Here is a 25,458-nt window from a genome sequence, read left to right on the forward strand (position 1 = left end):
AAGTCAGAGTTGTTCTCATGCTGTCTGACCAGCAACTAGTCCCGCGTTTCTAAAAAGTGGGACAGCCTCAACAGGAAAGAATGAGAGCCCCCCTCCCCCCCACACAAATACTCAGCAGCCTGGGGTTGGGGTGCTCACCTGGCAGGGGGGAAACCTGGGTTCAAGTTCCTGCTAGCAGGGATTAGAATCTGGGTCTCCCACATCCCAGGTGAGTGTCTTCACTACTGGGCTAAACGGGGCACCAGCATCACTGCCATCTTCTTGAGATGGGTTTTGTGAATCCAGCCCTTCAGTCCCTTTGCTTTTATTAAAAATCAATTCTTTCGACCCAAAATGAAACGTTTTCGGCTTCTTAGTTTCACAGGAAACTCCAAAAGTTTTGGTTTCCGTTCAGCCCAAACTGAAATTATGTTTTGATTTTTTTGGAACTGCTATGAATGGAAAAATCGGTACTTCCTCCAGCTTGGCTGATACATGTATAGTCACTTGGATGCTCGGTGACCTGTTTGGCTGCACAAAATTCTGTGGCATGTCCATGCAGCCACGGAGGGCCCTTTTCCTTTACTATTCAGATCCTTTTGTGTTCCATGTTTTTGGATGGCTGGTTGCAGAGTCTCAGAAAACCATGGCCTCACTCCTGGCCAATGGCACACAGGCATCTGTGTGGTTCAGCTCGGTTAAATTGCTCCTGTTTCTCTCTCTCTGGTGTTCAAAACATAATTCTTCCATCTTTCTGATCTGATTCATTGGTCTTTCCATGAAAGTCACTGGAAAATTGTGTCATTAACTTGGGAAACTCATCACTGATTTGCAGCTAGACTCTTGCCCTGCCTGTGCCTCAAATGTCCTGCACTGCCACAGCTCCTCTAGGGCTACAGAGCCCCCCAAGCAAGTGCAGGTATATGCAGCATCAGTGGAGCACTCGGCTGTGGGAGTGAAGCTCCTGTATGGGTGGGGAGGCACTGTCGTAATATTTACCTCCCCCCCACCCCTCTGTGGGGCAATGATTTAGTACAGCCCTGATGCCCACTCTGGGTTGATTGGAGTTGCCTGTCTCTGGTTCCATTTCAAAGGTCTACAAGAGCAGCAAAACGTTAGCTAACCCTGTGTCATTGAGCTGCCATTTCCGGCTGGCGAAGGTGAGGGGGGCAGGACGTGGAAGTAGATGGGAACATGGAGAAGGTCACGCTGAGGCTTTTCTAGCTAGAAGAAATGTGCGTCTCTGTCACCATAGCCAAGTGGCTCTTGTTAGCCATTTTGGGGCCCCTGCTGTAGATGTCCAAGCTCTGTCAGAGTGAGGGCGCCAGAGAACAATTGGGTCCTGTTGGTCTATCATGTCTAGGGGATGAGAGTGGGATCTCCAAGTCAGAGTTATCTCCGTGAAAGAAGTGTGCCCTGGGTGTGAGTGCAGGAGAGATGGTTGGGAATCATGTTGCACTTGGGGCCGTGCCATCTGCTAAACCTGGCCAGGGGGAAGAGAGAAGAGTATGTGGCTGAGGGCCGTGGAGCCTGGCTCTGGAGGGTGGAGTGATAGGACTAATGAGGTGGGAGGGGACAGGTTGGCAGCAGCTGCCTTGGAAGACTGAGCTGCCGTGTTTGGCACAGTGTGCAGCAGCATCTAGAAGCAGTTCTTAGCCTAGCTAGCTGCATTGTTGAGAGAGGAGGATCATAACTAGTAAGATTTTTACATCACTTAGCATTCGATCGAACGGCTTGCTCATGCTCAGTAACATCCCCGCTCTAAGATCTGATAAGAACATAAGAATGGCCATACTGGGTCAGACCAAAGGTCCATCTAGCCAAATATCCTGTCTTCCAATAGTGGCCAGAGCCAGGTGCCCCAGATGGAATGAACAGGACAGGTAATCATCAAGTGATCCATCCCCTGTCATCCATTCCCAGCTTCTGGCAAACAGAGGCTAGGAACACCATCCCTGTCCATCCTGGCTAATAGCCACTGATGGGCTTATCCTCCATGAACTAATCTAGATCTGCTGGGACCTAGCAGGGCTGGAAGCAAGTGCAGCGCATCCCTTCAGAAAGCTGGAGACCTCCCTTCTCCAGTGGAACTGAGAGTATCTGTTTGTCGTCTTAAACCTTTCATGTCCAATTTATGGTGGCATGCACAAGAGCAGAGTCTTACCCTATACTATAGAGTCACGGGTCCCTCTTGTGACGGGATCCCCCCAGGGTGTAGCCTGGGACTGTGGGACCGCTGTGTCCCCAAACTCTCACCAGCTTGGGCTGTCTCTCACAATGCGTTGCTATTGACCAACAGCAAACCCTGCCAGGTGCTGTGATCACTCAGCACAACTGCCTGTGGAGCCCCACACCCAGCTATATTGCATGAATGCTCTCAGAGCCACTCATGAATCACCCAGAGAAAGGCACCAGAGTCAAATCCCTCCAGCTCCCAGCACTGTACCCCAGCAATGTACCATCTTGCACTGCTCAAGATGGGCAGTGCAGATTTATTAATTGGTTCACCACGTCATCAATAGAAAGTGGATATACACCAGCCTTTGTCAGACCTGAGCAGAGTTTCCCCACACTTCATACAAACTCACTGGTAAAGATAAACAATTAAACAAATTTATTAACTATAAAAGGTAGATCTTAAGTGATATTAAGTGATAGACAAAAAGTCAGAGTTAGTTACCAAAAGAAATAAAATATAAGCACGCAGTCTAAACTCTCAAGCCTATTTGACTGGGCAACAACTAGATGGAGCAGTTTTTCTCACCCCACTGGATATTGCAGTCCTTCATATTGCAGGCCAATCTCCTCTGTTGGAGTCTTGTCTTCTGGGTGTCTTAGTTGCTTCCAGCATAGGTGGGGGCAGGATAAAAAGCCCCACATGTGGCCACTGTGTCTGTTTTATACCCTCAGACCATGCGCTTGGAAAACACAAGTCCAGGCATGTCTGTGGGGTATTGCTGAGTCTCTCCCAGCAAGGTTGAGCAATCCCCCTGGTGTGGCCTCATGCAGGTCATAGACTTTCAAGGTTGGAAGGGACCTCAGGAGGTCATCTAGTCCAACCTCCTGCTCAAAGCAGGACTAATCCCCAATTTTTGGCCCAGATCCCTAAATGGCCCCCTCAAGGATTGAACTCACAACCCTGGGTTTAGCAGGCCAATGCTCAAACCACTGAGCCATCCCCATTGCATTGTAGCTCCTTTGCTGGACAATGGACAATGGCTGTTGATGGTTTGGTTGACACCCTGCCTGGGTGTTGGTTACTTTCCTTGTTGTTGCCTCTGGGGAGCTAATATCTGGCTGATTCCCCAACTTACAGCATATTTTAGTGACAACCATACAACACAATCTCATAACTTCATATGCATTAATGATACACATATAGGGATAGAGAAATGACTTTCAGCAGATCATAACCTTTCCCCTGATACCTTACAAGGCATGCTTTAGATGTAAGATCATGATTATATGAAAATGGGGAATATGGGGGTTCCAGGACGCTCCCCCAAGGTATAGAATATCACACCTCTCTTCCCGCCTGGCTTGATCTTAGGGCAGCCCTTGGCCTTCTCTATCTCACTCTTTGGTCCGCTGTCATTTACTAGATAATCCCCTCTCCTCTCTGCAGTGTGCCTGTTTCCCTCTGCCCTCTTTCTCTTCTAACCCTGACCTGTTTCAGCCTAGGACACCAGTTCTGAGCGGCAGATGCCTGTCACCAGTGTGGGCATTGCTCTCTGATCCCTCACTTTGCCTGGGCTCTGAATCATTCAGGAGCGGGAAGCTATGGGGCAGCTGGCAGAGACTGAATTCCTGCATCTTGATTTAAAAATGAACTGCTTTGCCTTTCCTCCCTGACTCCATTATCACCCCCTTCACTTGGGCCATAACTTGGCACTTCCAAAGCCAGGAATCCGAAGCTCTTTGTCCTCCATCTCCTGTAGGAGGGAATTTGTCTCCATCTCTGGAGCCCTGCCAGAATCTGTCCTTTCTCTCGCCCTACCTCTGGTGCAATCCTTGTTTAGGCCTTACGCACATCCTGTCTAGACTGTATTGCAATTCCCGCTTTTATGGTCTTCCGAAATCCCCCCAACAAGCCTCCAGCCAGAGGATCCAGAATGCTGCAGCCTGTTTTGCAGAGGAACCTAGATGTACTTTGCCTTTGTCTGGCTCATTCCCTAATGCCCTTGAAGGCAGCCATTGATGCTATAACAGGCTCCACCCATTCCCCTCTTTTTTTCCTGCCTTCCCAGCCATCAGGAATTCCATTCAGGGCAGCCGGAAACCCTGCACTTGGAGCGCAGAGCATGGCCCGGTCCCCCGTCTTGGAGACACAAGAAGGGATTTCTCTTCAGATCATTCGTCGCCGCTTTGCGCTGCAAGATCCCAGCACTTGGGGGTGGCAGGTCCAGCTGGGAGTGGGGTAGCTGGGCCCAGCTGGGACAAAGGGTCAGACGGACCTACTGAACTCCAGGAGAGGTTTCAAAAGGAAGCTTCTCAGTAACTGCAACTCATGGCAATTCCGTCCTGCTTAATAAGTCCGATTGGGCCAGAGACTCAATCGCTCTACACCTTCCCCTCCCACCCTGACCCTGCCGTGTTGCCTCCTTGACATCCCCGCACTTTCCTTACCCCACACCCACCCTGCCATCCCGCCTCACTGACAGCCCCCACCTTCCCCTCCCCACCCCCACCCTGCCATCCCACCTCACTGACACCCCCACCTTCCCCTCCCCATCCCCATCCTGCCTCACTGACACCCCCCACCTTTCCCTCCCCATCCCCATCCTGCCTCACTGACACCCCCCACCTTCCCCTCCCCACCCCCACCCTGCCATCCCGCCTCCTTGACCCCTCCCAACTTCCCCTCCCCAACCCCACCCTGCCTCACTGACACCCCCACCTTCCTCTCCCCACCCCCACCCTGCCATCCCGCCTCACTGACACCCCCACCTTCCTCTCCCCACCCCCACCCTGCCATCCCGCCTCCTTGACCCCTCACAACTTCCCCTCCCCAACCCCACCCTGCCTCACTGACACCCCCACCTTCCCCTCCCCACCCCCACCCTGCCATCCCGCCTCACTGACACCCCACAACTTCCCCTCCCCACCCCCACCCTGCCATCCCGCCTCACTGACACCCCACAACTTCCCCTCCCCACCCCCACCCTGCCATCCCGCCTCACTGACATCCCCCCACCTTCCCATCCCCACCCTGCCATCCCACCTCACTGACATCTCCACCTTCCCTACCCACCCCCATCCTGCCATCCCGCCTCATTGATGCCCCCCACCTTCCCTTCCCTTCCCCACCCCCACCCTGCCATTCCACCTCAGTGACACTCCCCACCTTCCTCCCCACCCCCACCCCGCCATCCCGCCTCATTGAGACCCCCACATCTTCCCCTCCCCTCCCCCACACTGCCATCCTGCCTCATTGGCCCCCCCACCTTCCCCTCCCTACCCCAGACCCCCTTCTTACCCTTCCCCTATCCATGACCCTCCCAGACAAACTCAGATCAGTTTGTATAGCAATATAGCTCAGTTGGTACAAAAACTGTGTTTAGATCATCCTCAAGATTGGATGTGTTCTTCTAAGAGCTCTGCTCTAGCTCAGCCGTCATATATGGGCATGATGCGGGAAGCCCCGGGTGGAATTCTCCGTCCTGTGTTATGCAGGCTGCATTATCATCATGGTCTTGTCTGACCTTTCCCAGGAAACTCTGTGCGCCTCTGTGCCCCGTTACCACGCAGGAAACTGTTAGCTTGAGCACCTCTGCTTTGCGGGTCACAGCAGTGACAGTACCATTCGGGAGAGATGTGTGTCTTTTCCTTCCATCCCCTCGCCCGGGGCCTCACTGGAGCAGTTGGGTAGCTCTTCTGTTGACCCACCTTGTTAACCGTTAGAATCCTGCATGAAACTGCTGAGTCAGTCCCAGCGGCTGCTGCTGGTCAGCCAGCCCTCGGCTCGCTGAACAGAAGGATAGCACCCCTGGTCTGAGGATCATTGGGAAATGCTTTGCTTGTGCTCCAGGGCCAGCTTATTTCTCTACATGCTCAAGAAAAGAACTAGCCCAAATGCAGGTACCTTGTACAATGTCATGTAACTATCTAACCCCTAACTTCCGGAATGCTCCCTCCTCCAAGTGTTTGCCATTCTCCTAGCTCTGCAGGAGGAACCTCTTCCAGGGGGCTAGACTTTCCTAGTCACCTGGAGGGTTCACCCTGCCCTTACTTTGCCATGGGGTTTGCGAGGAAGATGGAGGGAATTTTACAAACCATTTCTCTGTGATGTGTGTGGCCTTTGGTGTAAAGTAGAATACCACCTTCTGAAAACCAGGAGCCACCTGGACACTTGCACCCTGGTATAAATGCCTCCTGTGTAGTCTGCACTGGACTCCACGGTAACCTGCACTGGACTCCGCTCCTGTTTGGTATAAACGCCTGCTGTGTAACCTGCACTGGACTCCACTTCTGTTTGGTATAAATGCCTCCTTTGTAGTCTGTGTTGGATTCCTCTCCTGTCTGGTATAAACACCTCCTGTGTAGTCTGCACTGGTCTCTACTCTTGTTTTCTCTACATATTGAATTTTAATTTTTCCGTGTTCCCAGTTGAAGCATAGGTCTGCTCGGAAAAGTGACTGTGAAATGGCATTGTATGTTCTTGTGTTTGTGCCTCTTTGATCTTCAGTTCAAATCTGCTTGGCTTCTAAACTAAATGATATTCTTGTCTCTGTCTTCACCTCCTTGCCTCTCCATTTACTGCTCCATCTCCCCTTCCCTTTCAGATCCTTGAATTCACCTTCTCCAACCTGTGTCTGGAGTACCCCTCTGGTTGCTTCCCAGACCTTCTCCAGTCCAGCTTCCACCCCCTGCACCCCATTGAAACAGCTCTGTCCAAAGTCTCTACTGGCCTCTGCCTGACCAGAGCTCAGAGTCAGTGCTCTGCCCTCCTCCTCCTCCACCTGGGAGGGCATTTTCCAGAGGAAAAGATGAAATGTTTCATGTTGACTTTCTCATTTCATTTCAATATTGTCAAAATACTGTCATTTTCAATACGGTTAAACCATTTTGTGTTGAGTTTATTGTTTCTATTCATTTTGGTTAGACTTTAATATCATTAAAATATTAATTTTATAATATTTTGTGTGATATTTAATACTACATAGAAAATATATTATATTTAATATTTTAATAAAATAGTTGAAAGGAAGAGAATCAACATTATCAAAATGAAATATTTTGATGGTTTTGAATTGGAATTTTTTTGAAATTTTGTTTCGTGGGAAATTTTGAAATTGCAGCTTTTCATTCCAATTTGAAACAAAAATAAAATAAGTATTTCAAATGCTGGAGTTTCCCATGGAATGGAAAGTTCAGTTTGTGAGCAGCTCTACTTTAAAGGAAGTGCTTTTCTGTTTTTGTGTTCACTGGACTTAAAGGGATGTGTGTTTGCAAAATAACAGTAATATTTTTCTTGGGGAGTGTGACAGACTCTTGGTCCAAGGATGATGAGAATGACGAGGGGCCTGGAAAAACTCCCAGGACGAGAGATTGAAAAAATTGAGATTGAATAAGTCAGCATGATAAAAGCATGTAAAGTAACGAATGGTCTAGAGAAGGGAGATTGGGAACTTCTCTTCGCAGTCTCATAACACATGAAGAAGGGGGCATTCAATGAAATTAAAGGGTGACAAATTAAAAACTGATAAACAGAAACCCTTCTACATACAACACGTTATTAGACTGTGGAACTCCTTACCACAGGAACTTGCTGAGGCCAAGAATTTAACAAGACTCAAAAAGAGGTTGGACATTTCTATGGATAACAAGAACATCCAGAGTTGTTATGATTAATGACAATAAACATTTTGGAAGGGACATCAATCCTCAGGCTTCAGGGCGTGAGCCACTTTCTAACTGTTAGGATACGTTTAGACTGCAATTAAACACCTGCCCCTGGCCTTGGTCAGTTGACTCAGGCTTGTGGGGTTTGGGTTGCGAGGCTGTAAAACTGCTGTGTAGATGTTCAGGCTCTGGGACCCCTTGAGGATGTGGGCCCCAGAGCCCGGGGTCCAGCCTGAGCCCGAATGTCTATACAGCAATTATTAGCCCTGCAGCTCGAGCTCAGCAAGCCTGAGTTAGCTGACCTAAGTCAGCCACAGCCATGCCACGGGTCTTTTATTCCATTGTAGATGTACCCTTAGAGACCTAATGCAAAGGTCACATTATCCCCCATCTGACCACTATTGGGTTTTCACATCTTCCTCTGAAGCAGCTGGTACTAACACTGCCAGAGACAGGAGGCTGGACCAGGTGGATAATGAGTCTGATCCAGTCTGGAAATTCCTATGTCCTATGACCCCACACATGGAGCTAGAGTGATTTTGCTGACTTTTCCTGGTCTCCGTTGTTTCCTGTTAGCCCCATTGAAAGATACAGCAGTGCTGGAGTGTCTCCTTATAAGGCAGAGTGAACTAGGGCCAGGGATGGAGGGATCCGCAGGGAGTGACCCTAGGAACAAGCCAAATTCAGAAGCAGGCTTAGGGTGAGGTTTGTACTGTGTTGGTCTTGAAGTTAATAATTAAGCCAACCCCTGAGGGGGTGAGTGTGGGTACTAGCGAGTGTGTGTGTTGGGAGCAGGGGAGGGCCTCTGGCTGTTCAGTAAGAGAAGCAAACACAAGGCTAGTTTTATTTGTAAGCTAAAGCGAGGTTCATAGCTCTGCACTCCTGAGAACTCCACAAAACCAAACCTGCGTGCAGGAAGGAAAACGGACTGTAGCAAGGCCACTGATTTCAGTATCAGAGTCAAACACTGACACAACATACGGAGTTCTGTTAGAACCTGAAATCTATTAGAACATCGGCCTAGTGAAATCTGCCTCTTCTTCTCTACCTCATCTCTCAGAACCTCACTGCATGTGTGAACAGTGACTCAGTGCGGTTTCAGAGTAACAGCCGTGTTAGTCTGTATTCGCAAAAAGAAAAGGAGTACTTGTGGCACCTTAGAGACTAACCAATTTATTTGAGCATAAGCTTTCGTGAGCTACAGCTCACTTCATCGGATACATACTGTGGAAAGTGTAGAAGATCTTTTATACACACAAAGCATGAAAAAATACCTCCCCCCACCCCACTCTCCTGCTGGCAATAGCTTATCTAAAGTGATCACTCTCCTTACAATGTGAATGATAATCAAGTTGGGTCATTTCCAGACCAAATCCAGATCTTCTCACCCCCCCCCACACCCCCCCCCCCACAAACCCACTCTCCTGCTGGTAATAGCTTATCTAAAGTGACCACTATCCTTACAATGTGTATGATAATCAAGGTGGGCCATATCCAGCACAAATCCAGGGGTTAACAAGAACGTCTGGGGGGGAAGGGGGGTAGGAAAAAACAAGGGGAAATAGGTTACCTTGCATAATGACTTAGCCACTCCCAGTCTCTCTTCAAGCCTAAGTTAATTGTATCCAATTTGCAAATGAATTCCAATTCAACAGTTTCTCGCTGGAGTCTGGATTTGAAGTTTTTTTGTTGAAGAATTGCAACGTTCATGTCTGTAATCGCGTGACCAGAGAGACTGAAGTGTTCTCCGACTGGTTTATGAATGTTATAATTCTTGACATCTGATTTGTGTCCATTTATTCTTTTACGTAGAGACTGTCCAGTTTGACCAATGTACATGGCAGAGGGGCATTGCTGGTACATGATGGCATATATTACATTGGTGGATGTGCAGGTGAACGAGCCTCTGATAGTGTGGCTGATGTTATTAGGCCCTGTGATGGTGTCCCCTGAATAGATATGTGGGCACAGCTGGCAACGGGCTTTGTTGCAAGGATAGGTTCCTGGTTTAGTGATTCTGTTGTGTGGTATGTGGTTGCTGGTGAGTATTTGCTTCAGGTTGCGGGGCTGTCTGTAGGCAAGGACTGGCCTGTCTCCCAGGATTTGTGAGAGTGTTGGGTCATCCTTCAGGATAGGTTATAGATCCTTAATAATGCGTTGGAGGGGTTTTAGTTGGGGGCTGAAGGTGACGGCTAGTGGCGTTCTGTTATTTTCTTTGTTAGGCCTGTCCTGTAGTAGGTGACTTCTGGGAACTCTTCTGGCTCTATCAATCTGTTTCTTCACTTCCGCAGGTGGGTATTGTAGTTGTAAGAATGCTTGATAGAGATCTTGTAGGTGTTTGTCTCTGTCTGAGGGGTTGGAGCAAATGCGGTTGTATCGCAGAGCTTGTCTGTAGACGATGGGTCGTGTGGTGTGGTCAGGGTGAAAGCTGGAGGCATGTAGGTAGGAATAGCGGTCAGTAGGTTTCCGGTATAGGGTGGTGTTTATGTGACCATCGTTTATTAGCACTGCAGTGTCCAGGAAGTGGATCTCTTGTGTGGACTGGACCAGGCTGAGGTTGATGGTGGGATGGAAATTGTTGAAATCATGGTGGAATTCCTCAAGGGCTTCTTTTCCATGGGTCCAGAAGATGAAGATGTCATCAATATAGCGCAAGTAGAGTGGGGGCGTTAGGGGATGAGAGCTGAGGAAGCGTTGTTCTAAGTCAGCCACAAAAATGTTGGCATACTGTGGGGCCATGCGGGTACCCATAGCAGTGCCGCTGATCTGAAGGTATACATTGTCCCCAAATGTAAAATAGTTTTGGGTAAGGACAAAGTCACAAAGTTCAGCCACCAGGTTAGCCGTGACATTATCGGGGATAGTGTTCTTGACGGCTTGTAGTCCATCTTTGTGTGGAATGTTGGTGTAGAGGGCTTCTACATCCATAGTGGCCAGGATGGTGTTATCAGGAAAATCACCGATGGATTGTAGTTTCCTCAGAAAGTCAGTGGTGTCTTGAAGGAGTGCTGGTAGCGTAGGGCATGAGGAGGGAGTCTACATAGCCAGACAATCCTGCTGTCAGGGTGCCAATGCCTGAGATGATGGGGCGCCCAGGATTTCCAGGTTTATGGATCTTGGGTAGTAGATAGAATATCCCAGCTCGGGGTTCCACGGGTGTGTCTGTGCAGATTTGATCTTGTGCTTTTTCAGGGAGTTTCTTGAGCAAATGCTGTAGTTTCTTTTGGTAACTCTCAGTGGGATCATAGGGTAATGGCTTGTAGAAAGTGGTGTTGGAGAGCTGCCGAGCAGCCTCTTGTTCATATTCCGACCTATTCATGATGACAACAGCACCTCCTTTGTCAGCCTTTTTGATTATGATGTCAGAGTTGTTTCTGAGGCTGTGGATGGCATTGTGTTCTGCACGGCTGAGGTTATGGGGCAAGTGATGCTGCTTTTCCACATTTCAGCCCGTGCACGTCGGCGGAAGCACTCTATGTAGAAGTCCAGTCTGCTGTTTCGACCTTCAGGAGGAGTCCACCTAGAATCCCTCTTTCTGTAGTGTTGGTAGGGAGACCTCTGTGGATTAGTATGTTGTTCAGAGGTATTTTGGAAATATTCCTTGAGTCGGAGACGTCGAAAATAGGATTCTAGGTCACCACAGAACTGTATCATGTTCGTGGGGGTGGAGGGGCAGAAGGAGAGGCCCCGAGATAGGACAGGTGCTTCTGCTGGGCTAAGAGTATAGTTGGATAGGTTAACAATATTGCTGGGTGGGTTGAGGGAACCATTGCTGTGGCCCCTTGTGGCATGTAGTAGTTTAGAAAGTTTAGTGTCCTTTTTCTTTTGTAGAGAAGCAAAGTGTGTGTTGTAAATGGCTTGTCTAGTTTTAGTAAAGTCCAGCCACGAGGAAGTTTGTGTGGAAGGTTGTTTTTTTATGAGAGTATCCAGTTTTGAGAGCTCATTCTTAATCTTTCCCTGTTTGCTGTAGAGGATGTTGATCAGGTGATTCCGCAGTTTCTTTGAGAGCGTGTGGCACAAGCTGTCAGCATAGTCTGTGTGGTATGTAGATTGTAATGGATTTTTTACCTTCAGTCCTTTTGGTACGATGTCCATCTGTTTGCATTTAGAAGGGAAGATGATGTCTGTCTGTATCTGTACAAGTTTTTTCATGGCTGAAGGGTGGTCCAGGGAATGGTGGCGACAGAGCAGTATCGAAGCCAGCAAGCAGATTCTCTCTTACAACCCTAGCAAAAAGCATTCAGGTTTTTTAACTTTCTGCTTTGGGGAATAAGTTGCCACAAGTTTGGCCACAAAGACGTTGTGGTAGTCGGCAGTCTCAACCAATGACAGCATTCCTGTAGGTGCAGTACAACTCCTGGCACTTAGCTAGGGGGAGATCAGGGAGAACAGCAGCATAGAATCATAGAAAAGCTATTTAGAAAAGCTGGACGAGCACAAGTCCATGGGGCCGGATGCGCTGCATCTGAGAGTGCTAAAGTAGTTGGCGGATGTGATTGCAGAGCCATTGGCCATTATCTTTGAAAACTCATGGCGATCCGGGGATGTCCCGGACAACTGGAAAAAGGCTAATGTCGTGCCCATCTTTAAAAAAGGGAAGAAGGAGGATTCTGGGAACTACAGGCCAGACAGCCTCACCTCAGTCCCTGGAAAAATCATGGAGCAGGTCCTCAAGGAATCAATTCTGAAGCACTTAGAGGAGAGGAAAGTGATCAGGAACAGTCAGCATGGATTCACCAAGGGCAAGTCATGCCTAACTAATCTAATTGCCTTCTATGACGAGATAACTGGCTCTGTGGATGAGGGGAAAGCAGTGGACGTGCTGTTCCTTGACTTCAGTAAAGCTTTTGACACTGTCTCCCACAGTATTCTTGCCAGCAAGTTAAAGAAGTATGGGCTGGATGAAGGGACTATAAGGTGGATAGAAAGTTGGCTAGATTGTCGGGCTCAATAGGTAGTGATCAATGGCTCCATGTCTAGTTGGCAGCTAGTATCAAGTGGAGTGCCCCAAGGGTTGGTCCTGGGGCCGGTTTTGTTCAACATCTTCATAAATGATCTGGAGGATGGTGTGGATTGCACCCTCAGCAAGTTTGCAGATGACACTAAACTAGGAGGAGAGGTAGATAGGCTGGAGGGTAGGGATAGGATACAGAGGGATCTAGACAAATTGGAGGATTGGGCCAAAAGAAATCTGATGAGGTTCAACAAGGACAAGTGCAGACTCCTGCACTTAGGATGGAAGAATTCCATGCACCGCTACAGACTAGGGACCGAATGGCTAGGCAGCAGTTCTTCAGAAAAGGACCTAGGGGTTACAGTGGACGAAAAGCTGGATATGAGTCAATAGTGTGCCCTTGTTGTCAAGAAGGCAATGGCGTTTTGGGCTGTATAAGTAGGGGCATTGCCAGCAGATCGAGGGACGTGATCGTCCCCCTCTATTCGACATTGGTGAGGCCTCATCTGGAGTACTGTGTCCAGTTTTGGGCCCCACACTACAAGAAGGATGTGGAAAAATTGGAGAGAGTCCAGCAGAGGGCAACAAAAATGATTAGTGGACTGGAACACATGAGTTCTGAGGAGAGGCTGAGGGAACTGGGACTGTTTAGTCTGTAGAAGAGAAGAATGAGGGGGGATTTGATAGCTGCTTTCAACTACCTGAAAGGGGGTTCCAAAGAGGATGGATCTAGACTGTTCTCAGTGGTAGCTGATGACAGAACAAGGAGTAATGGTCTCAAGTTGCAGTGGGGGAGGTTTAGGTTGGATATTAGGAAAAACTTTTTCACTAGGAGGGTGGTGAAACACTGGAATGCGTTACGTAGGGAGGTGGTGGAATCTCCTTCCTTAGATATTTTTAAGGTCAGGCTTGACAAAGCCCTGACTGGGATGATTTAGTTGGGGATTGGTCCTGCTTTGAGCAGGGAGTTGGACTAGATGACCTCCTGAGGTCCCTTCCAACCCTGATATTCTATGATTCTATGATGATTCTATGTCGAATAGAGGGGAACGATCACATCCCTCGATCTGCTGGCAATGCCCCTACTTATACATCCCAAAATGCCATTGGCCTTCTTGGCAACAAGGGCACACTGTTGACTCATATCCAGCTTCTTGTCCACTGTGATCCCTAGGTCCTTTTCTGAAGAACTGCTGCCTAGCCAATCGGTCCCTAGTCTGTAGCGGTGCATGGGATTCTTCCGTCCTAAGTGCAGGACTCTGCACTTGTCCTTGTTGAACCTCCTCAGATTCCTTTTGGCCCAATCCTCTAATTTGTCTAGGTCCCTCTGTATCCTAGCTTGCTAGCCCAAGGTTGGCTCTCTCCTGTTCCACTTCATCCCTCACACAGCTCGCCTATTGGCTGTCTAGGGAAGCACCCACTTTTAGAGGAGAAAGAAATTCAAGAGGTTCTCAAGGGTCTGTCCTGTCCCCTTTTAAATCTAGGTTTGGATGTATGCTTTGGGCATGTGGCTGATACTTGGGGAAGCTCAGAGTCCTGTGAGTGCCTTTTGTAACCAAGCCGAGCCATACACTGGCTGACAGGACAGAACTGCTAACGTCTGAGTCGTGGAGTCACACGTGGTGGATGAGTTGATGCTTTTGCTTGTTATTTATTATTATTATTGCAGTAGCACTTAGGAGCCCTAGTCATGAATCAGAGCCATGCTGTGCTAGGAGCTGTACAAACCCAGAAGAAAATCGGCCTTCCATTTCTGCAGTTCATGCCATGAATATATAGTAGGTCCCTCACTCGAGTTTCAGGGGAGTTAAGTCGCTAAGGCATGTAGCTTCAGTATTTTGCAATATTTGCATCCCAATTGCAGCCAAAATCATTATTGTTTTTAAGTATTATTGTTTGTCTCCATTAAGTGCCTGAAAACATTCTCCTTTAGCATGGCTACTTCAGAGCCAACATGTCATTTACTTGAGGGGAGCAGGACAGTGTGTGATGGTTTAAAATAGTCAAAGCCCCTCATCCTCACCAAGATGAGTTCTCATGCAATCTGAGAGAGTATATGTGCTCCCAGGCGGGAACTTCCACAACTCAAATAATTTCCTGTCCTTCATCCTGGGGTGTGAAAACCTTGGAAAAGAGGGTTGGAGAGACAGCGGTGTGGGTGTGGGTGTGTGGGCACAACAGTTGCATCTGTTACATTCTGGACACATTGATTCCTCCCATCACAGGGCTCCAGAAGTCCCCTGTAAATAACAGTCTGCAGGGTAGGAGTGATGGGCTAATAACTTCTAGATGCTAGCAAGCATCTGTCGTTTGAAGTAGTCTGAGTTTTGCAGTGTCTGAAATGCTCTCTTCATTGCCAGTGTGTCTCCAGAGGCCTCTGCAGGGCTGGAAAGGAGGCCCTGGAGTTCCAGGCTAACTCCTGGGGCTGATGACTGTCTAGGCTGGAAGGAGGCTCTTTGGCAATGGCTCCTGATGCCTTCTTTGTTGTCATCTTACCCTCCAGGTGACCGTCTTCATCTACTCGGACTTGCTGCTCTTCACTAAGGAAGATGAGCCAGGGCGCTGCAATGTCCTGAGGAATCCTCTCTATCTCCAAAGTGTCAAACTCCAGGAGGGTGAGTGTGCCAGCAGGCAGAAGCTTCTTTGTGCCAGGCTTTTGTGGACATTTTCTGGCTGTTGATTCTAAATGGCTCGCTGAGATAGCTGGCCCATCAAGGCATAGTGGGCGAGTGGTGCCGCCCAGGCAGCATGCCGTCACTCCCCGTTGTTTCTTGGTGTTGCAAGGGTTTCAGAAGTACATGATTTCCCCTCCTGCTTGTCCTGCTGAATGTACACCCCATGAGAGGAGCTCAGGACAGGCAGTGAGCCTGCTTTCCTAGCTACCCTTCCCTGGGGGTTCCAGCCATCCCTGCCCATCATCACGTAACACAGGCTCCAGTCTGTTCATATTCCAGAGGCAGGTAGGAAGAACTCTGGTTGCCAGGGAACTGCAGATGTCTTGCAGAGACTGTCCCTTGCTGTAAACAGGGAGTGGACAGGGCTCTTCTCCAGGGATGATGGGCTGTCCCTTCCAAGGATGCTGCGTGCTGTGCAGTTGCCATGCTGAGCTGTCCTTCCCTGTCCCACCGGTGCCATATTGTTTGCAGCAGTGGCTAGCTGAGACAATGAGGGAAACGAAGTCTTGAAGTTTCCCCTCTGGTGCTTTAACAGAGCACAGCAGCTTCTTCCGCAGGTCTGTGACTAAGCTCTAGTGACCTTTGCTTACCCCACTTCCTCCTTCAACCGCCTACGGTTTCCCTTCATAGCCAGCTAGGGCAGTTTCTCCCGTCCATGCCCTGACACACCGATCAGGCTGGGAGCCTTCCTCTCACGCTGCCTGCCTGACATGGCTGCTACACCCTGCTGATGGGCTGGCTGCAGGGACTGTTACCAGCAGAGACTGCTCCAGCAGTGGGGAGTGATCTGAAGCAATTGATTCAGTTGGGATGCTGGGAGGAGGTGGGGAGGCAGCACCTAGTCTTGGCTGTTGAGATACAAATGAGGAACACCCCTTCCCTGACCCTAGTTCCATGCCTCTCCTTCCCTGGGGCAGCCAGCATACCTGGGAACATGTACTCCCCCAAGTTCGCAGCCCCCAGGAGGCTGCTGCTGAGGCTGGAGATAACGTGGATGGTGGGTGGCGGGCGGGAGGCAATGGAGGTGAGATGGAGAACTGAGGAGTGGATGGTAGATATGGCACTGAAGGACTGGCCTGCTCATTGCTTGGTGTTCCTGGTTTGCATTGGTGGGTTGTGCAGACTGGCTCACAGCCCACAGCTACCCCAGACCTTAGCCTGGCGAGCCTAGCACTCGTCTTGCTGTGTAATTGGTGCAGGTGAAGACATCTCATTGATGGGAGACCTGCTTGGTCAGGGCAGAGGAGTGGGAGTGGCTGACATTCTGTGTGGGTGGAGTCGTGAGGTGCTGCGGACCTGGTGCACTGCCTGGATCTCCCCACCCCATCTCCTTCCCTGGCCCCAGGCCTGAAGTTGCTGTGGAATAGGGTTTCCCACCCTCCAGGATTTTCCTGGAGTCTCCAGGAATTACAGATTAATGTTTAATTAAAGATTATGTCATGTGATGAAGCCTCCAGGAATATGTCACCCGCCTGTGGAATCAGGCTCTGCTGTTTGGTATCCCAATGTAGATGGCACTAGGAGTCCTCATCTACTGCTGAGAGGGCACTCTCTGGAGCGGGGCTGTTCTTCCCAACTAGTGATTTACCCAGTGTTTCCTGTTTGTGAGTTTCCCATCACTCCTCCCACTGATTTGAAATCTCTGGGAATGAGTCTTGGCTGTCAGCTTGTTCCAGTTCCTTGTGAGCTCTGGATAGAGAATATTTGAGTTGTTTGTGACATGCAGGTATCACAGTATGTTAGTTTCTTTTGCACGAGTCACTTAGGATTACCTTTTTCCAGGATCTTTCTACCAGTGAACTCATTCACTAGACTATATGGGGAGAGCAGACACAAAGAGGGATGACACAGGAAAAGCAAACTCATTTAGAAACAAGATTGAATATGTGTGAGAATGGTTTTGGCACTCCTACCCCAGCGCAAGTTGTGTCTAAAGAACGGATACAGAAATGTTGCCCTTTAGAGTATGTTGGCCCTTGGAGCTGGGGATTGTGTCTCAGCTCAAGGAGAAATGCTTACACGAGCTCTCATCGAGCTTGCATTCTAGGGAGAGTGTAGCCGCAGCCACAGGAGGGGTTAGCAGTCCCCGGTCCATCCCGTGGGGATGTCCTTGGGACGGCTGGTCCCTCCCACCACTTGCACTGACAAGGCTGTGCTCTGGCATTAGCTCACTAGCTGTATTTCCCTTCGAGCTGTGAATCGCACCCAGCTCGAAGTGTAGCCATCCCCTGAGGGGAGAACTTTTCTGTGGGCATCAGGTGCATGTTTGATTTCCCAGCTGGGCCCTCTGGCTGAGTCGTTCAATGGCCCTCGGAATCATAACTGCTGTCATGTGGCTGCTTTCTCCTGCACCTGGTCAAGAGCTTGGAGAAGTTGGCTCTGCTCATGGCTATCGCTCAGGTCACTCAGATCCTGCCCTGGGATGTGCCATCTGCTCCTTCATGCAAGCTGGATTTCTCAGGAAGCTATCTGTTACTTATTGCCTGAGCGAGCACAGGGAGCCCCTCCAGAAAGGGATGTTTCTTTCTGCCTTGCATAACCTATAGAGTGACCTTCCCTAGGAATCCAGCAGTCAGTGCCATTTGCTTCCAGAAAGTAGCCTGCTTATGGATTACACAAGTCTGGTGCAAAAACGTGTCACCGAGCCAGAGCCAAAGCCAAAAGCTGCCAGTCCCTTTTGGCAGCGACTTTCTGCTCCTCTCCGAAATAACTGAATGGCACGTTACTAGGAACAGGCGTATTGCTGAGCGTAACAATTGAGACAGCTCCGGTACACTGAAGACCATTGTGATGTTTCCTGTTTCTGCTGCTCGCTGCACTGTGCTAAAGCAAATCAGTATAATCGGCTTTACAATGCACAGTCTTCCTGCTTTATAAGCCCAGTTTGGCTGATGAGCATCACGCCAGCCAGTGTTTCCAATGTAATGGGGTGAGCGTCCCTGGTAGATACTGTGGGAATTTCCATCCCAAAGTTACTGGGTTGCTGGGACCGTACCCCTTGGGGTGGAGAAGCTTCAGATTGGGAACGGAAAGGGGCAACAATACATAATAGCCCAAATCAGGGATTCCACTGAGAGATCTGCCCCAGCCATGCTCCTTGTCCCCACCCTTTTCGCACTCCAGAGTAGGAACAGAGGCGTCTCCATTTGCATGCTGCTCTGCCGGCCCAGTGCTCAGGGCATTGAGGAGGCACTATGCTTTAAGCAGCCTCTTGTATGGTAATTAGCCCCAGGATTGCAACACTGTCCCCCTGCTTCTGCCAGTCACATGGCTGGGCCTGTCCCATCTTGCTGCTGCTGGCTGGAGCCAAAGTGGCCGTTAGCCATTACTCGGTACTTTGAAGTGGGCCTTTGGCAATGGAGTGAGCCTTTGCTCTCAGTTTGGAGGTGCCCCCAGAGGCTAGTCTCCCTGTGGATGAGTGGCCTCCTCCAGGACACCCCCTTGGGGCAGCCCTGCAAGTGGCTCCTCGCCTGAGTGTCCCTCTTGGGTAACTCAAAGGACTTCACTTAAGGTTCTTACTTAAACAGCACCCCTCCTGGGGGCCAGCTGATTACAGCAACTTTGTGCACGCAGTCTCTACCAATCCCCGTGCCTAGTCCATATCCCCCATGCACACAGTCCTTGCTCTCACCACACCCCAGCTCTCCAGCAAGAAGACGGTAGCGTGTACATCCCTCCGCTGCTCTCCTGCCTCTGGTCCTGGGCTCTAACTCTCCAGCTTAGAGCCTGCAGACATCTCCTTCTGCTGCTTCTCCTGCCTTCGGCCCTCTCCAGCCCCCCTGACCCTGGGGACCTCTATCAGCAAACCCCTCTTTCTTCTCTCCTGCCTTTAACCTGCCCCCAGGAACCACTGTCTGTCTCTGTCAGCTCCCATCTCCTACCCTTTGCCTGGCTGACTCCTGACTGACCTTCCGTAGCCTCCAGGTGCTGTCCCACTTTCCTCATTGGCCCAGTGGGAAGCCCCTGGTCTGGACCAGGAGTGCTGAGCCTGGTTTCATGTAATGGGCCAGCTGCCCTGTTCCACTTACTCTGCCTTTGCAGGGACCCGGGAACTGCAGTTGTTGCCAGCCCACCCCCTTTCCCATCCCATTGGCCTGACAGCAGCCTCTCTGGTACCTGCCAGGCCGTGTGGGGCTGAGCAGCTCTTTCCTTTGCTCCTGGTTTCTTGTCTGCTCGCCTGCCTCTGAAAAGCGGGGTGGGGGGAGGGGGTGCTTAACAGCTGCTGCTTACAGGGCCCACATTACATACAGTGATTGTTGGCTCTGTGGGGACGTGTCTGGCCTGCAGGGCGTAATCTGTGTTGGGCGATTCTGTGTACAAGGCATTTCTTCCCCTTCAGTGCATTACAGCATATGCGCAGCAGGCCAGAGAGGGACTCTGCCTGCCTTATGTTCTAATACACTGTAAAGAATCTTAAACATTTGGCCCTTGGCTTTTTGTGTTGCTTTCTCTCTTGTAGCATTTCCCTGAGCATGGCTGATAACAGCCTGTTTCTCTGTCACAGCAGAGCTGGGATGGTGTTTGACAGACCGTTATTATTCATTATTGGTTAGGGCTGGAGACTGTACAAGAGGGCAGAAGCAGGTATGCCCGGACCCTGTTATTATGTAACTTTTCCATTGCAATAGCATCTAGCGACTCCAACCAGTGTGGAGCCCCACTGGGCTGGGTGCTGCACAGACATATTCAAGGGCAGTTCCTGCCTCAATGGGCTCACATCTAAGTGAGAGATGAAGAGGCAACAGGCCCGCTGGGGAGTGACTGCATGTGTTTTTGCACAGCTGATATCATATTCGTCTCGCATGCTGTGGGCACTTGCCAGAATGAGCACATAGAAAGGCCAGGTTCCTCCCTAGAGAGAATGAGCAGGTACGCCCGGTTCCTGCCCTAGAGAGCTTCCAACATAAGGAGCCCAGATACAAAGGGCAGGAAGTGAGGGTACCAACGACTTTCCTTTCATTCCCTCTTTTCCTTGCTCATTGGTTTTTAACCCTGGTCAGTTCTGTGTTGTTTGTTATTCAGCGTCTTACCCCGATCCCTCCCTGTGCTCTGTAACCCCAGCATATAAACTATGATTGTCACAGGAAGCTCTGCTGAGGTCAGGGGCTGTGGGAAAGTTTGTAGATGGGACAGGTGCTCAGATACCATGGGGATGGGTGCAATGTTAAATCCTGACTAGACAGAGAGCTGGCTGTCATCTCCACGGTGCTGGGCTGGGACACTCCTGCGGCCTGAGGCTTTTCTGGCAGGCTGTTTCGAGTGGTTTCTAGTTCGTTCCTTAGCTCACCTCTGCAGTATTTGGAAGGCTTGGTTTTAAAAGCACTGGGTCTGTTCCTCCTGGCGCTGTCCCTCCCTTTCACATAGTGTGCACCAGCCTGCCTGCAATATCTAGTGCTTCTTCCCTTGCCCTGTGCCATGAACAAGCACATGTACACAGTGCGGTCAGCTCTCCGGATTTTACTGAGAGTCTGGTGAGATTTGGTGTTGTTCTCAAGGCCCTGGCACCGAGAGTCATGTGAATATGGGAGAATCTCAGCTTCTATTTGTTTCTACCAAGAAAGGTTCATAAAAGAAAGCACATGAAGAACCCAAAATGTGCGGTTTTTAATGTGCAGTCAGTTGCATGGTTTTTGAATGCTTGGCATGGGCGGCTGGTGACCCAGCCATTGGGGACGGCTAGCTCCCGGCCCCTACCTTTGTGCTCAAGGTCCCACACCTCCCCTTCCCTGTCTGTCCCCCCTCCCCTGCAGGACCCCAGAGCACCTCATCATGGCCCCCGGCCCCAGCACCAGGTGGCATGGCAGTGGTGCTGGGATATTTTTAATAGTGGGGGTGCTGAAAACTAGCCCCCTTACCCTTATCCACCCCCTCCCACCCCCAGAGCTGAGGCCAGGACCCCGGGTGCACGGGGCCTGCAGCCGGGAGCCTGGGGGTGCTGCAGCACTCCCCGCACTACTTGTTCCTATGCCTATGTGGCACGGCTGCAGCATCTCCGTCTCTGGATCACTGGGCAGCCAGCCCTGGAGCGCCGGGCAGCTGCCCTGAGTACCCATGGCAGGTTGGCGAGCCCCAGCCAGCCTAGGCCAGGGCAGAGTGCCAGGAACTGCAGGAGGGGGCCTTGGGACAGAGCATGGGTGCGGTCATGCCAGGCTGTATGGGGAGGCACAGCATCCCCCAGCCTATGATACCTGCCACCCATGATGCTTGGGGTTGGCAGTCCTCACACACACATGCGCACACACACACACCAGGCTGCCATGTGAGTGTAGCTTAGTGACACCAGAGGAGCACAGGCAAGTTGGTTTCGATCTCCCTCGCCACCTGGGAGCTGTGTCTTGGTGGGAACCCCCAGTGTTCCTGGTGCCTGGGCCGGAGTAAAGACTCTTTGTTCTCCCCTTTCATTCTGTGTCAGTGCAGTGAATGATCAGAAATCCCAGCAGGGCCTGAGCTTGAGGGTTTCCTGTGGCACCAACTGCTCTCTGTGCTGGTAACAGATCACCTACCCCTGTGGGAGAGAGTGTGTGCTGTAAACGCTCCAGGGAGTGATGGGCAGCCGTGTTAGTCTGTATTCGCAAAAAGAAAAGGAGTACTAGTGGCATCTTAGAGACTAACCAATTTATTTGAGCATGAGCTTTCGTGGGGGAAATAAACATGGGGAAATAGTTTTACTTTGTGTAATGACACATCCACTCCCAGTCTCTATTCAAGCCTAAGTTAATTGTATCCAGTTTGCAAATTAATTCCAATTCAGCAGTCTCTCATTGGAGTCAGTTTTTGAAGGCTTTTTGTTCTAATATTGCGACCTTTAGGTCTGAAATCGAGTGACCAGAGAGATTGAAGTGTTCTCCGACTAGTTTGTGAATGTTATAATTCTTGACATCTGATTTGTGTCCATTTATTCTTTTATGTAGAGACTGTCCAGTTTGACCAATGTACATGGCAGAGGGGCATTGCTGGCACACGATGGCATATATCACATTGGAAGATGTGCAGGTGACCAATGTGATTGATGTCATCATGTGCCAGCAAAAACAGACTCCAACGAGAGACTGCTGAATTGGAACTACAATTAAGGGAACTACAGGCCAGTCAGCCTCACCTCAGTCTCTGAAAAAATCATGGAGCAAGTCCTCAAGGACTCAATTCTGAAGCACTTAGAGGAGAGGAAAGTGATCAGGAACAGTCAGCATGGATTCACCAAGGGCAAGTCATGCCTGACTAATCTAATTGCCTTCTATGATGAGATAACTGGCTCTGTGGATGAAGGGAAAGCAGTGGACATGTTGTTCCTTGACTTTAGCAAAGCTTTTGACACAGTCTTCCACAGTATTCTTGCCAACAAATTAAAGAAGTATGGGCTGGATGAATGGACTATAAGGTGGATAGAAAGGTGGCTAGATTGTCGGGCTCAGCGGGTAGTGATCAATGGCTCCATGTCTAGTTGGCAGCCGGTATCCAGTGCAGTGCCCCAAGGGTTGGTCCTTGGGCCGGTTTTGTTCAATATCTTCGTTAATGATCTGGAGGATGGCGTGGATTGCACCCTCAGCAAGTTTGCAGATGACACTAAACTGGGAGGAGAGGTAGATAGGCTGGAGGGTAGGGATAGGATACAGAGAGACTTAGACAAATTGGAGGATTGGGCCAAAAGAAATCTGAGGAGGTTCAACAAGGACAAGTGCAGAGTCCTGCACTTAGGACGGAAGAATTCTATGCACCGCTACAGTCTAGGGACCGAATGGCTAGGCAGCAGTTCTTCAGAAAAGGACCTAGGGGTCACAGTGGACGAGAAGCTGGATATGATTCAACAGTGTGCCCTTGTTGCCAAGAAGGCCAATGGCATTTTGGGCTGTATAAGTAGGGGCATTGCCAGCAGATCGAGGGACGTGATCATTCCCCTCTATTCGACATTGGTGAGGCCTCATCTGGAGTACTGTGTCCAGTTTTGGGCCCCACACTACAAGAAGGATGTGAAAAAATTGGAGAGAGTCCAGCAGAGGGCAACAAAAATGATTAGTGGACTGGAACACATGACTTCTGAGAAGAGGCTGAGGGAACTGGGATTGTTTAGTGTGCGGAAGAGAAGAATGAAAGGGGGATTTGATAGCTGCTTTCAACTACCTGAAAGGTGGTTCCAAAGAGGATGGATCTAGACTGTTCTCAGTGGTAGCAGATGACAGAACGAGGAGTAATGGTCTCAAGTTGCAGTGGGGGAGGTTTAGGTTGGATATTAGAATCAAAGAATCAATCCTGAAGCACTTACATGAGAGGAAAGTGATCAGGAACAGTCAGCATGGATTCACCAAGGGAAGATCATGCCTGACTAATCTAATCGCCTTCTATGATGAGATTACTGGTTCTGTGGATGAAGGGAAAGCAGTGGATGTATTGTTTCTTGACTTTAGCAAAGCTTTTGACACGGTCTCCCACAGTATTCTTGTCAGCAAGTTAAAGAAGTATGGGCTGGATGAATGCACTATAAGGTGGGTAGAAAGTTGGCTAGATTGTCGGGCTCAACGGGTAGTGATCAATGGCTCCATATCTAGTTGGCGGCTGGTGTCAAGTGGAGTGCCCCAGGGGTCGGTCCTGGGGCCGGTTTTGTTCAATATCTTCATAAATGATCTGGAGGATGGTGTGGATTGCACCCTCAGCAAATTTGCGGATGATACTAAACTGGGAGGAGTGGTAGATACGCTGGAGGGTAGGGATAGGATACAGAGGGACCTAGACAAATTGGAGGATTGGGCCAAAAGAAATCTGATGAGGTTCAATAAGGATAAGTGCAGGGTCCTGCACTTAGGACGGAAGAACCCAATGCACCGCTATGGACTAGGGACCGAATGGCTAGGCAGCAGTTCTGCGGAAAAGGACCAAGGGGTGACAGTGGACGAGAAGCTGGATATGAGTCAGCAGTGTGCCCTTGTTGCCAAGAAGGCCAATGGCATTTTGGGCTGTATAAGCAGGGGCATAACGAGCAGATCGAGGGACGTGATCGTCCCCCTCTATTCGACATTGGTGAGGCCTCATCTGGAGTACTGTGTCCAGTTTTGGGCCCCACACTACAAGAAGGATGTGGATAAATTGGAGAGAGTCCAGCGAAGGGCAACAAAAATGATTAGGGGTCTGGAACACATGAGTTATGAGGAGAGGCTGAGGGAACTGAGATTGCAGTGGGATTGCAAGTTGCAGTGGAGGAGGTTTAGATTGGATATTAGGAAAAACTTTTTCACTAAGAGGGTGGTGAAACACTGGAATGCGTTACCTAGGGAGGTGGTAGAATCTCCTTCCTTAGAGGTTTTTAAGGTCAGGCTTGACAAAGCCCTGGCTGGGATGATTTAACTGGGAATTGGTCCTGCTTTGAGCAGGGGTTGGACTAGATGACCTTCTGGGGTCCCTTCCAACCCTGATATTCTATGATTCTATGATTGTTTAGTCAGCAGAAGAGAAGAATAAGGGGGGATTTGATAGCTGCTTTCAACTTCCTGAGAGGTGGTTCCAGAGAGGATGGTTCTAGACTATTCTCAGTGGTAGCTGATGACAGGACAAGGAGTAATGGTCTCAAGTTGCAGTGGGGGAGGTTTAGGTTGGATATTAGGAAAAACTTTTTCACTAGGAGGGTGGTGAAGCACTGGAATGCGTTACCTAGGGAGGTGGTGGAATCTCTTTCCTTTGAAGTTTTTAAGGTCCGGCTTGACAAAGCCCTGGCTGGGATGATTTATTTGGGGATTGGTCCTGCTTTGAGCAGGGGGTGTGACTAGATGACCTCCTCAGGTCCCTTTCAACCCTGATATTCTATGATTCTATAACTGGGTTGAAAACAGAACTAGATAAATCCATGGAGGACAGGTCCATCAATGGCTGTTAGCTAAGATGGTCAGGCTGTTAGTGTCCCTGTATCCCAATTGCCAGAAGCTGGGAGTCGATGGCAAGGGATGGGTCACTGGAAAGTGCCATTCTGTTCATTCCCTCTGAAGCATCTGGCACCAGCCACTGTCAGAAGACAGGATACTG

General features: G+C 49.8%; 1 protein-coding gene across 16 annotated transcripts in view; it reads left to right on the forward strand.

Moving 5' to 3' along the window:
- RGS3 (regulator of G protein signaling 3) overlaps positions 1 to 25,458 on the forward strand; it is a 247,229-nt gene that overhangs the window by 134,425 nt on the left and 87,346 nt on the right. For all 16 annotated transcript variants that reach the window (XR_012155305.1, XM_073314841.1, XM_073314834.1 and 13 more), the window contains one exon: positions 15,279 to 15,390. Coding sequence is in view for 15 of the 16 variants with exons in the window: in XM_073314841.1 (XP_073170942.1) it covers positions 15,279 to 15,390 (112 nt within the window). In the remaining variant the exon portion in view is untranslated. The remainder of the gene's footprint in view (positions 1 to 15,278; positions 15,391 to 25,458) is intronic.

Source organism: Lepidochelys kempii, chromosome 16, assembly GCF_965140265.1.
Source record: "Lepidochelys kempii isolate rLepKem1 chromosome 16, rLepKem1.hap2, whole genome shotgun sequence".
Lineage (NCBI taxonomy): Eukaryota > Metazoa > Chordata > Testudines > Cheloniidae > Lepidochelys > Lepidochelys kempii.